The sequence below is a fragment of the Oryctolagus cuniculus genome, chromosome 8 (genome assembly GCF_051225735.1).
Source record: "Oryctolagus cuniculus isolate XC-2025 breed Fujian yellow rabbit chromosome 8, ASM5122573v1, whole genome shotgun sequence".
Classification (NCBI taxonomy): domain Eukaryota; kingdom Metazoa; phylum Chordata; class Mammalia; order Lagomorpha; family Leporidae; genus Oryctolagus; species Oryctolagus cuniculus.
In genome coordinates this window covers 49678855-49691484 of record NC_142874.1, presented here as the reverse complement: position 1 = coordinate 49691484, position 12630 = coordinate 49678855, and the positions used below count along the sequence as shown (strand labels likewise).

The window sequence follows — 12630 nt, the reverse complement described above, 5'->3', positions numbered from 1 at the left end:
CAAACCTGACAACCTAAAATTCTACACCAGCAAAAATGTCTCTTAAAAAATGACTGCAAAATAAAGACCCCTTCAGACATACAAAAGATAAAAATAAGATCATCATCAGCAGGCCCCTAAAACAGAAACTGTTAATATACACCCTTCAGGCAAAAGGAAAATCATACCAGATGGAAATCCAGATCTACACTAAGAAACAGAAACCATCAAAAATTACGTGAGTAAATATAAAATAATTAGCCTTACTTTTTAAAAATTAACTTGAGAGGCAGGGAGACAGACAGAGACCTCCCACCCATTGGTTCACTCCCCAAGTGCTCACAATACCTGGAGCTAGGCCAAGCCAAAGCCAAGACCCTGGAACTAAAACTTGGGCTTCCCCATGGGCGTAGGGACTCAACTTTTTGAGCTACCACATGCTGCCTCCTAGAGTGCGTATAGTATCAGAATTATAACCCAGGATATCAGAAACATACCAGGGACTTGAACCCAGGCACTCTGATATAGAATGCAGATGTCCCAAGCGATGTCATAACCAATGTACCAAACATTTGCCCCATTCTTGTTTCTAAAAGATATATATTTATCGAAAGGAAAAATAAAAACAATACACACTGAAATGTTTAACATACGCAGCACACCCACAAAGGCTGGAAGGGAAAAGGAAAGTACAGTCAGCCCTCTGTATCCATGAATTCTGCATCCACTGATTCAAACAAATGTGGATCAAAAAATTTGAAAACCTTGTACTTAACATGTTGAGATTTTTTTTGTCCTTATTGCCTAAACAATATAGTATGACAACTATTTACATAGCATTTACATTGTAAGTATCACAATTTAGAGGTGACTTTTAAAGTATATGGGAAGATATGGAAATATTATACCATTTTATATAAGGGACTTAAGCAGCTATAGGTCCTGGAACCAATCCCCCAAATACCAAATGATGACTATACATTTTTTTGTTTGTTTGTTTTTTAAAGATTTTATTTATTTATTTGAGAGGCAGAGTTACAGCCAGCGGAAGAGACAGAGAGAAAGGTCTTCCATCTGCTGGTTCACTCCCCAAATAGCCACAATGGCTGGCACTGTGCCCATCAGAAGCCAGGAGCCAGGAGCTTCTTCTGGGTCTCCCATGCAGGTGCAGGGGCCCAAGGGGCTGGGCCATCTTCTATTGCTTTCCCAGACCATAGTAGAGAGCTGGATGGGAAGAGGAGCAGCCAAGACTAGAACCAGCGCCCATATGGGATGCTAGCGCCACAGGTGGAGGCTTAACCTACTGCGCCACAGCACCAGACCCTGTACACGTTTTAAGAGACAGTTATGCGGCCTCTGTATATTGTAGAGGGTAATACAGCCACCGCCTGTACAGGTTGAAATCCCGGCTTATCCACTTCTAATCCAGCTCCCTGCTAATGCACTTGGGAAAGCAGTAGATCATGCATGGTTCAAGTGCTTGGGCCCCTGCACCTAAATAGGAGACCTGGAAGAAGCTCCTGGCTCCTAGCTTCTGCCTGGCTCAGCCCTTACTGTTCAGCCATTTGGGGAGTGAACCAGCAGATGAAAGATCTTTCCCTCCCGTTCTGTCTCCGCCTCTGCTTTTCTGTAACTCTGCCTTTCAAATAAACAAATAAATCTTTAAAAGAGTCTCTTACATACAATGTTAAAATAACTCACACAATGTGACAAATTAAACCCTCAAGTACCTACTAAAAAGAAAAATGTATAGCTGATCTGAGAACAAATAAATTACATTGTGCCCCCCCACACACACACACACCATGTGGATGTCCTAACCCTAATAGCTGGAAATATGATCTTTGCAGATAACAAATTAAGAGAAGGTCCCTGGATTCTCACAGAGAGCTCTTACGGAAGCAAAGCACGGGGGTCCCCCAAAGCCCTCTGGGCTGGCGGGCTGTGGCCTCTGCCCTGCAGGCGCCTGGAGTCTTCCCTGTGTCTGCGCCAACCCCTTAGTCCAGCCCTTCCAGGAACGGCGCACCCCGCTCGCCCTACCTCTGTGAGGTGATGGCTCAGGGCCTGCCCGAGGCTCTCCCGAGGAGCGGCAAGACGCGGTGCCTCCATAGGCTGGCGGGCTGAGCAAAACGGCGGCCACCTCCAAGGCGCCGATGCCCGGGGGCGGGGTCTGCGGGCGGAAGTTCAGCCGCCGGTTTAGGGCAGGACTTGGGGCCACGCAGGTCGGCGTGTGGGGTGAATGCTCTGTTCCAGTGAGAGAAACCTCACCTTGTGCTCACCACGGCCAACAGAGACCTTAAGGGCCAGCAAGTGAGCGATCCCCGGGCAGAAGCCCGCGGCCGCTGGGCTGGGCTCCCTCAGCCGTTGGTGTGGGGAGAAACTGGCAGCCGGAAATCCCCAGTTAGGATCTCCTGACCCTTTTAGAAGGCCTAGGTCTATAACGTGAGAAAACTCAACATTCCCCTCAACCTTTAAAAAAAACATGTTTGCTACATCTAGGCGGTCTAGGTGTAAAGATGTTCACGAGTGTAACAGTTAAAAAAAAATGCCTATTTTTTAAGTAGTTGGAAAAAATGTCTTCTGGAAGCTTTTTTTTTTTTTTTTGACAGGCAGAGTGGACAGTGAGAGAGAGAGAGACAGAGAGAAAGGTCTTCCTTTTCTGTTGGTTCACCCCCCAATGGCCACTGCGGCCAGAGCATCGCGCTGATCCGATGGCAGAAGCCAGGTGCTTCCTCCTGGTCTCCCATGGGGTGCAGGGCCCAAGCACTTGGGCCATCCTCCACTGCACTCCCGGGCCACAGCAGAGAGCTGGCCTGGAAGAGGGGCAACTGGGACTAGAACCTGGTGTGCCGGCACCGCAAGGCAGAGGATTAGCCTAGTGAGCCGCGGCGCCGGCCTTGGAAGCTACTTTTTTAAAATATTTATTTATTTGACAGAATTACAGTGAGAGAGAGAGAAAACGGTCTTCCTTCCTTCTGTTGGTTCACTCCCCAAATGGCTGCCGCGGCCGGTGCTGCGCCAATCTGAAGCCAGGAGCCAGGTACTCCCTCCTGGTCTCCCATGCAGGTGCAGGGCCCAAGCACTTGGGCCATCCTCCATTGCCCTCCTAGGCCACAGCAGAGAGCTGCACTGGAAGAGGGGCAACCAGGTCTAGAACCCGTGCCCATATGGGATGCTGGTGCCACAGGTGGAGAATTAACCAAGTGAGCCACGGCATCGGCCCCCGGACAAATAACTCTTAACATCTATTCCTAGATGCTAAAGTTGCCAGTGTATGACCAAAGATGAATTAAATTAGTAAATTTTGTGTTAAAATTTCTAGGAAAGATCATCTGCTAAAAATGTGAGTATTTTAGCTCACTGAGTTAATGGAAAAGGGAAGGATTCTAGTCTAAAGTGTTCACATTTCAAAGACATGTTTCAAATAAGGACTTAATGTGTCTGCTATATACACAGCAGTCTTAAACTATATAAGTAACAATAGTTATAATTTGAAAGTATCTTCAAAATATAAACATTTTGGCCTAATTTACTATATACAATCTGTACTTGTTTATTGGATTGAGAGAGGTGAAAGGGAAGAAATTGCAAAAGGTGTTTTGTTAGTGTGTGCTAGAAAATTTCAGCTTACCCACTGTTCTATCCATTAAATACATATCATTTAGCTTTGTTGTAATGTGTATATTATGTATATACTGGACAAAGGTGTCTTATTTTATAAAATGTACTTGCTAGATATCAAAGAAGTTTGCCAATATATGAAAAAAGTAGAGTTAGTAAACTAACACATGTTGTATACTTAGTGTTAAAATTCATAAAAAGGCTGTATTCTGAAAAGGACTTTTTGAAGTGAAATTATATCACATCTTGGTGATACATGTACCCACATCTACCTGTTGGTGGTAGAGAGAAGGATTTTGAAGAACTGAAGGATTCTCTAGGTCTTCATGAATGTTCCTATTTAGAAGATATTTTTAAAGCCGGCGCCGTGGTTCACTAGGCTAATCCTCCGCCTTGCGGCACCAGCACACCAGGTTCTAGTCCCGGTCGGGGCGCCGGATTCTGTCCCAGTTGCCCCTCTTCCAGGCCAGCTCTCTGCTGTGGCCAGGGAGTGCAGTGGAGGATGGCCCAAGTGCTTGGGCCCTGCACCCAATGGGAGACCAGGAGAAGCACCTGGCTCCTGCCATCGGATCAGTGCAGTGCGCTGGCCATTTGGAGGGTGAACCAACGGCAAAGGAAGACCTTTCTCTCTGTCTCTCTCTCACTGTCCACTCTGCCTGTCAAAAAAAAAAAAAAAGATATTTTTACATATAGCCAGTTATACGTGTATAGTTTATTCAACACTATTGTGTATGTAGTAGACAAACTTAAGTCCTTTTTTGAAACATCTAGTCTTTATAGATATTTAAAAGTGCACCAAGTGTTAGAAGTAGGAGTAACAAATAATACATTTGTAGATGCCTCTTTGTGTTTAAAATTCACCAAATATCTAATCTTTATAGATGTTCTAAGATGAAAATGTATGAGAAAAAATAGAGCTAGTGAAATAGTAAATTTATATGTATCTTTATTTAATAATTGACAGAAAAGACGCATCTTGGACCTGGAATTATTAAACCACCTCTGAGCAGTGTATAGTCATACTTAATGGATTGGCAGCAAAGGGACAAAAAGAAATACAAGAGATGTGTGCAGATGTGCTCATATTTACATTTTGATGACAGCCATTGATGTAGGTGCACTGTGTTTGGCTGTGCTATAGGAATGCATTAAATGATTCAATGGAAACATACCTTCTTGCTAATATTTCAGTATTATCAAACTTATCATGAATTCCATTTGAAACATTACACTTAGAATGCACCATTGCTGTGTGTCTTTTAAATCAGACAGTAAAGGAATGCAGGGTGTTAATCATAACTAGATCAGATTGTATTTATAGGCCTGTTGCCATTTTTTCTTTTATGAAATTTTTGTCCCCATGAAAGCCAGAATTACATTTTTTCCTAATAGATTGAGTTGGTATAGTGTCCTCTTGGCTAGCAAAATATTCATAGATTTTAGATTTTGAGCTTATAAAATTCATGAAGTGTCAGAAAGCATGATACATACATTCTGTATGAACTTAGTCACATAAATTAGATGTTGGGTTGCACACAAAGGATCCAGAAGAACAGGTTGAACTAAACTACTTGTGATTGTGATGTTCTTTTCTTCCTGTTTCTTTGTTTCCTATAATGCACTTAATTAGCTTTTTAAAAATAATGATTAAAAACCTACAAAATATTCAGGTAACTGGGGTAGGTATTTTGTGCTTCAGTTAAGATGTCAGTTGGGGGGAAGGGGCAGTATCAGAGTCTGCTCCACTTCTGATCCAGCTTCCTGCTAATGAGCCTGGGAAAGCCACAGAAGATGGCCCAAGTCCTTGAGCTCCTGCACCCATGTGGCAGACCTGGATGAAGTTCCCACCTCCTGGCTTTGGTCTGGCCAACCCCTGGCATATGTGACCATTTGGCGAGTGAACAAGTAGATAAAAGATCTATCTCTTCCTCTCTCTCTGTAACTCTGCCTTTCAAATAAATCTTAAAAAAAAAAAAAAAAAATGGTACCTGGGACAGTTCCATCCCATATTGAAGTGCCTGGGTTGAGTCCCTGCCACCCACGTGGGAGACTTGGATTGAGTTCCTGACTGTAGGCAAATGTGGAATGAACCAGTGGATGGAAAGTCTCTCAAATAAAATAATATGAAGTGAATAGAGTGAACTCTAGTGACTTCTGTCCTTATAAAAAGGGGACATTTAAGATACAAAGACAGACGTACATAAAGGGAAGGCATAGGGAGAACACTATCTACACACCAGGGTGAAGAAAAATGGAGACTACCAGAAGCTAGAGGAGATGCCCAGAGATTCCCCTCACATCCCTAAAAAGTATCCAACCATGCAGACACCTTAAATTCAGACTTCTGGTTCTCTAAAGCCCCAAGACAACATGCAAGTACTTCAAAAAAGTCTTTGGAAAATGAAATTAAAAGACAAGTTTATTTTGGTGCAAAAACATTGAAATCCATATATACAAGGGATCTTTACAAAGTTCATGAAAAATGTGTATTGTGAAAAACCATGCATGGATTTCAAAACTGTTTTGCACCAAAATAAACTTATCTTTGGTTTAAACCACCCAGTTTGTGGGGCTTTGTTACAACAGCCCTGGGAAAAGAAGACATCTGCTCAATGACTAGTGGTTCTAGTCTCCCTTTTTCTTCCAGCACGTCTATAACTATTTCACCATCAGCATCAGCTGGGCAGTGACACCATCTCCACCATTCCTCAGGGCCCTCTGGAAGCTTCTAGATTTTGTAGCCCTCCCCCTGCCATGCTTCAATCTCTAGGATCAAAAACGGCTTCGTAGGTATCATTTCCTGCAGCTACTCTATTTTACTTCAGTGTTTTTTTTTTTTTTTTTTTTGCTTTGATAGTTTCCCAACACTCATTTAAGCAATTCCTTATATTTAAGTCACTCTGTAGAAATAGCTAGCACAGTTTCTTTCAGACAAGACCCAGCACCCTCCCCACCAAAAAAAACCCATCTCATCCAGAGTAAGTCCAAAACATAGCAGGCCAGCTCCTACACAATCGGCCCTAGCTACATCTCTGTCCTCATTTCTTGTCATTTTCTCTGTCCCTCCTTGTGGACCTCCTTGTTCATCTGTGAACATACCAAGCATGCTTGCTTCATGGCCTTTGGCTTGCTGTTCTCTATGTTTGCACTTGGCACAAATTTTCGGCTCAGCAGACACCTTTCCTGACTATATACATAGTTACTCCTTGAAAGCAGCCCCAGCACCCCTCACCCCATGTTCCCTTTCTCTAGGCACTCCGGTTACCTGGTTTTCTTTGTTCCCAGTGCCCAGAGCAGCATGCAACACACAGCAGGTGCCAACTTTTCAAAGACTGAACAACTGGAGGGAAAAGTCCCACTAGCAGCACTATCATAGTGTCAGTATGCTTGACAATAGCCAATCTGATTTTTTTAAAGATGCGTATTTATCCTTTGACTTTGCTGGCTGCCCTTTCTCTGTGGAATCACACTTTTAGCAGCATGGCCTCCTGAACTCCTTTAGTGATGGCTCACTTTTTTTTTTAATTGCATTTAATTATTTGAGTGAGAGAGGGAGGGGGAGGGACAGGCAGAACTCGTCTCTGCTGATTCACTCCCCAAAATGCCTGTAATGGCCCTGACTGGGGCCAAAGCTGGAGCCAGGAATTCAATCCTATTTTCCTATGTGGGTGGCAAGAATCCAGTCACCTAAGCCATCATGGCTTCCTCTCAGGGTCAGCCTTTGCATTAGCTGGAATCAGGAGTGGAACCAGGTATCACACCCAGGTACTCCAATGTGGGACGTGAGCATCTTAACCACAAGCCAAAGATCCTCCCCAAATACTGGCCCCACTGTGCATTTTATTTGTTCCCTCTGTTCACATTAAAAGGTTTTCAAAATGCAAGCATTTCCTCCACTCCAAACCTTTAAAAAGCAACAAGTCAAACAAGATGGGCCAGTCAGCAGCATTTATTGAGAGGCTAGTCACCGTACCATGTGACCATTATGGGACAAGTTACCTAGTATTCATAGACTGAAAAACAGTGTGAGCACAGGTGTTGTGGTGCAGTTAGTTGAGCTGCTACCTGCAATGCTGGCATCCCATATGAGCACCACTTCAAGTCCCAGCTGCTCCATTTCTGATCCAGCTCCCTGCTAACACTCCTGAAAAAAGTCAGTGGAAAATGGCCCAAGTACTTGGGCCACATGAGAGGTCTGGATGGAGTTTCAGGATCCTGGCTTCAGCCTGGCCCAGCCCCAGCCATTGTGAACATTTGGGGAGTGAGCCTGCCTTCTCTCCTTCCTTCTCTAACTCTTCCAAATAAATAAATAAGGATCCTTAAAAAAAATAAAACGTGGTGTGGCCTCAAGCCTCTCCTTTTGCAGTTATCCAGGCATCTGTATTATTTTTCATTACTGCATACATATGGCTTAGTACAATGCTTGATACTTAATATATATTTGTTGAAATGGAATTAAGTAGTACTTACACATACACATACACAGAAAAAACAATGCACATATGTGGTGATATTTTGAGCTTTATATATGAAATTAATTTCAATATAGGTCAAATATTTCATCTTTTATAATAATTTTTTCATGAGAAGCAAGGAATGTAACCCTAAGGAAACTAGGGTATAGGTGTCAGTTATCATTGTTAACAGGAGCTCAGAAAAGTGCTTTGATGCCAGTGAGAAAAAGGAGCCTCATCCTCAGGTTAGACACAGCCAAGCACTCATAGGCACTTCTTGGTGAGTGGATCCCAGGCAAGATTTCAGCTTCCTTTCCAGGTGCCCTTGAAGAGGGTACAGCCTGTATATCAGTGGTGTCCTGGGAGAGGTTGACCAGTGATGCTATGAGCAGTTCCCTTCTTTGCTTTTAGAAAAGGAGGATTTGGCTCATCTGGATGAGTTCCTTCAGGAAGGGGCTCCTTGTCACCACTTCTGATGGTTCAGCTGAAGAGGATGGCCTCCCTGATGGAAGATCAGTTTTCAAGTTCAAGTTTGCAGATGGCTATGCTCCCCTGCTGCAGTCTTTCAAGGTTTAATCTTAGTTAATAAACCGGTGTTAATTCTTGATTCTAAAGAAATTCTGCTGTCAGTCTGGCTGTAGGTGAAGCTTGCAATTTTCCCTCTGTAACAAAACAAAAAAATCAGAAGTTAGTCCACTTGCTTAACACTGCCTAGTGACTATTAAATTAATGTATCAGAGAAACTAAGAATAACCCCAGCTACCGCATAAGTGACTTTATTAACAACGTATTGGCTTTCATGATAAGCAGTAGATGGAATCAATTCTGGCTTGACTGCATCAAAAAGCAACCAGCAAGTCTCATCTCATGATTTCTTAACGATTTATTTCCTTGAAAGGGGGAGGAGGGGGTAAAACAGAAAGAGAGATCTTCCATCTGATGCTTCACTCCCCAAGTGGCTGCATCAAGCCAGGGTTGAGCCAGGATGAAGCCAGGAACCAGACACTCCATCCAGGGGCCCAGGCCCTCGGGTCATCATCAGCTCCCTTGCCATGTGCATCAGTAGGAATCTGTGTTGGAAGGCGAACAGACCCCAACAGGCACCCGGTTATGGGATGCTCGCGTCACAACGCAGTGTCTTAACCCTGTGCGCCACAGCGCTGGCCCATCATTTCATAATCTTTTATAAACATTCTGCATCTTGAGACTTAGGGTTAGAGATCATAACAGATAAATAATTTTTAAACCAACATTAATTTACCTTAAAGTGTTCTTAGTCTTTTAGTACAAACCATAAAGAAGGCCTGTGCTGAAACTACTCACATGAATTTATCACTTAGAGTGGGAGCTCAAATCACTGAAATGACTACAGAAGGATTTTTATTTTGGAAAAAAAACACAAAACTGGCATTTGGAAATAAAGCCTTGGAAAGCACTCTACTTTAGGCTCTGGGTCCTAGTTTTCAAACTACCTCTTTAGATGAAATTATGCAAGTGAATTAATTTTGATGGGATTCATCTTGGAGATTAAATAAGAGAGTTTAAAGTCTTTACAGCACTCTGATGTATCTTACATTAAAAGTCCTTAGGAAGAATGCCATCTAGAACTGTGGGAGCCAAGGTAGCATCTAGAATCACACACATACAGATGTCAATCGCCCCTGGAAGAAATGCTAAGTATGTCGTCAGGGCAATTCTCTGTTACCTTTTGCAGAGAACAGGGCCAAACACCCCACCAGATTCTTCTCGGTTATTCTTCTAATGGGTCACTCAGGGCAAAACCTAGCTCCACTAGTAAAACTCAAGCCCAGGAAATCTAAGGGCCAGAGCCTTAACCCAGCAGCTGCGCCTACTTTAAATGCAATTGGTTTGATCTCAGCGGCCCACCTCAACGGCCACCAACCTTCACAAAAGCTGGGCGAATTCTGAGTCGGGGAACTGAAGCAAATCCAAATATGGTGAACATTCCTCCATTGCCAAAATGGGAAAACTGCCTTATCTCCTCATCAGAAGCCATCCACCAGGCCATCAGCCCCCCTGTTAAACACCCAAACGGGGTTAAAGCACATTTGGTATGCAAATCCACAGAGGCTCAGGATGCCGGCGTGCCGGGATCCAGCACACGTCAAGTCACGGCTCTGGATAACGTAGATATGTTTTTAGACACACTTTCTTGACGCAAACTTTGCCTAGCTGGGGGGAAAGGTTAATTTATTTGTATACTTGGGAGACATGCAGGCACCGTGCTTCTGGACGCCCGCAAAGCTGCAACTAATTCTCCTTGCAGGACTAACGCCTCCGTATTTACACCCCTGGGAGTATCTCCCCGGGAAGTGCGCGCGTGTGTGATTTAAATTGATCACCCGAGCGGCGGCCGGCAGCTTCTCTCCGCCCACCTAGGGCCAGGGAACCTGCGGCCCCGGAAGGGCGCCAGCTGCGCGCCGCTTAGTTTCGGCCACAGGTGGGGCTCGGGAAGAAGAGGGTCCAACTTTTTCAAATGGGGTGGGGCGGGGCGAGAGCAGCCTCTGTCCGAACCTGCTCGCCGGCACCCGACCCACGCCGCGCGGGCACCCCTTTTCGGAACCGTCTCCCAAGCATCCAAGCCTACTCGGAGACTCGCAGCACCTGAGTCTCTCCCCTTAACCACTCCCCACCCCTGCCTCTACATTAGATCCCCCCAGGAAGATCTCGCGCTTCTCGCCGAAAGTCACAAGGACCAGGCGGTGTCCACGCGGGTGGGAAAGGGAAGCCGCCAGCCGTTCGCTCCAGCCCCCAAGTGCACCCTCCCCCCGGGGCCAGGGTGAGGGAGGCCAGGGCAGAGCCCTCCCTTCCCACCTCCCGCAGTCCGCTCTTACTCACTTTCTCTGGAAGCCTCGGGTCGGCCGCCAGCTGCCCGTGCAGTGCGGAGGTGCTGCGGGCAGGAGAGAGAGGGGTGGCCGGGTGGCCTCTTCGGGACAAACCCTGGGATCTCCCCCGCGGCGCCCTCGCCCCAGGCCGCCCAGGGGCACCCGGGCCATGGACGCCCCCACCCGGGCGCCGCGGCAAGGCGGGCGCGCTGGGCTCCGCGCCCCCGAGGCCAGCTCTGGCTCGCAGGCGTCGCGGGCCCACCTTCTGCGTCCCCGCCGCCGCCCCTCCCTGCCCAGCCGGGCGGCCGCCGGGGCCTGCGGGACGCGCTCGCTGCGGGCCGCCCCCTCCCCTCTCCCCACCCCGGGCGGGGGCGCGCGAGCAGCGGTGACGTCAAGGGGCGCGCGGTGGCAGCACCTCCCCGCGCGCTAGTTAAAAAGAAGAAGAAAAGAGAGAGCGAAACATGAGAGGCTGTGTGAGAAGCTGCAGCCGCCGGCAGAGGAGACCTCAGCATCCTCTAGAGCCCAGCGCCGGCCCTGCCTCCGCCTGCCCCGCCGCCGCCGCCTCTGCCTGTGTGCCTGCTACTGTCCCACCTAAACAACTCCCGTTACACGGACAAGTGAACCTCTGTGGCCGTCTGCTCCTCTTCTTCCAACTCCTCCTCCTCCTCCCACTTCCCAGCCGCAGCAGAAAGCCCCTACCCCAACTGACACTGGCACAACCGCGAGCGGTGTCATCTGCACAACTTTATCTTGCGCCTCCGGCTCCTCGCCGCGTCCGTGATTTTTTGCAAAGTTGCACCGCTCTGCACATCTGCGCCCCCGCCACCTCCCTCTGCGGCGCGCGTGTCCCGCCGGCCCCGCAGCCTCCTCCCGGAGCTGCGCCCTAGTGCCCCTGCCGGGCAGCGGCGTTCGCCCCCGTCCGCCCACGCCCAGCCCCTGCCGCGCGCGGCGGGCGATGTTGAAGATGCTCTCCTTTAAGCTGCTGCTGCTGGCCGTGGCTCTGGGCTTCTTTGAAGGAGATGCTAAGTTTGGGGAAAGAAGCGAGGGGAGCGGAGCGAGGAGGAGAAGGTGCCTGAACGGCAACCCCCCGAAGCGCCTGAAGAGAAGAGACAGGCGGATGATGTCCCAGCTGGAGATGCTGAGCGGGGGCGAGGTGCTGTGCGGGGGCTTCTACCCTCGGCTGTCCTGCTGCCTGCGGAGTGACAGCCCGGGGCTGGGGCGCCTGGAGAACCAGGTAAGCGCTCGCCGGCCTCGCGGATGCGAGCTTGGCATCCTGGCAGGGTGGGGTTCCCCAGCGGCGGCTCTGGCAGCTCGAGGGAGCCCTGAGGAGGGCAGAACTTGTTTGGGGCAGTTCTTTGGGTCACTTCGCTAAAACGCTAACGGGATTCCGGCGTGTGTGTGTGTGTGTGTGTGTGTGTCCGCGCGCGCGCGCGGGCGCCCCCCGGCCTGGGTCGGTGCTAGGGATGCTGTGCACGCTGGGCCCTTTCGGTCCCTCATCCTGGGCTGGAGAAGGGTTCTAAAAGAATCGCGATCACCAGTGTGTTTGGATGGACTCGGGCGCTGGCAGCGGTGAAACTGTAAATTAAGGTGGCTGTGGTTTCCGGTTTATTTTTCTAGGGTAAAAAGATTTGCGCCGTTTTCTCCACGTGCTCGGCTAGGGAGAGGAGTGAGTCGTAAAGGAGGTTGAAGCATGGTTGGTTTATGATCTTCAGCCCCGTCAGAGGGTGGTG

At 47.7% G+C, this 12630-nt stretch overlaps 1 protein-coding gene, 1 long non-coding RNA gene and 1 other non-coding gene across 7 annotated transcripts in view; 1 reads left to right on the top strand and 2 right to left on the bottom strand.

The window, feature by feature from the left end:
* Positions 1-2372, bottom strand: part of LOC149125007 (uncharacterized) — a 304585-nt gene extending 302213 nt beyond the window's left edge. The window contains exon 1 of the long non-coding RNA XR_016211907.1: positions 2020-2372. This is a non-coding gene — a long non-coding RNA (uncharacterized LOC149125007). The remainder of the gene's footprint in view (positions 1-2019) is intronic.
* Positions 2373-8103: 5731 nt separating this feature from the next.
* On the bottom strand, positions 8104-11108 carry LOC108178083 (uncharacterized). Its single transcript, XR_011378037.1, has 2 exons — positions 10914-11108; positions 8104-8716 (listed from the first exon to the last, which is right to left on the bottom strand). It is a non-coding gene; the product is annotated as an uncharacterized LOC108178083 (transcript).
* Positions 11109-11686: 578 nt separating this feature from the next.
* The window catches only part of HHIP (hedgehog interacting protein), a 103352-nt gene continuing 102408 nt past the window's right edge, over positions 11687-12630 (top strand). For 4 of the 5 annotated variants that reach the window (XM_008267399.5, XM_008267400.5, XM_008267401.5 and 1 more), the window contains exon 1: positions 11721-12134. In XM_008267399.5, the coding sequence (XP_008265621.1) occupies positions 11856-12134 (279 nt within the window). In that variant the 5' untranslated portion in view covers positions 11721-11855. Of the gene's footprint in view, positions 12135-12630 lie in introns of all 5 variants that reach the window. The other variant, XM_002716931.6, reaches the window with a different exon arrangement.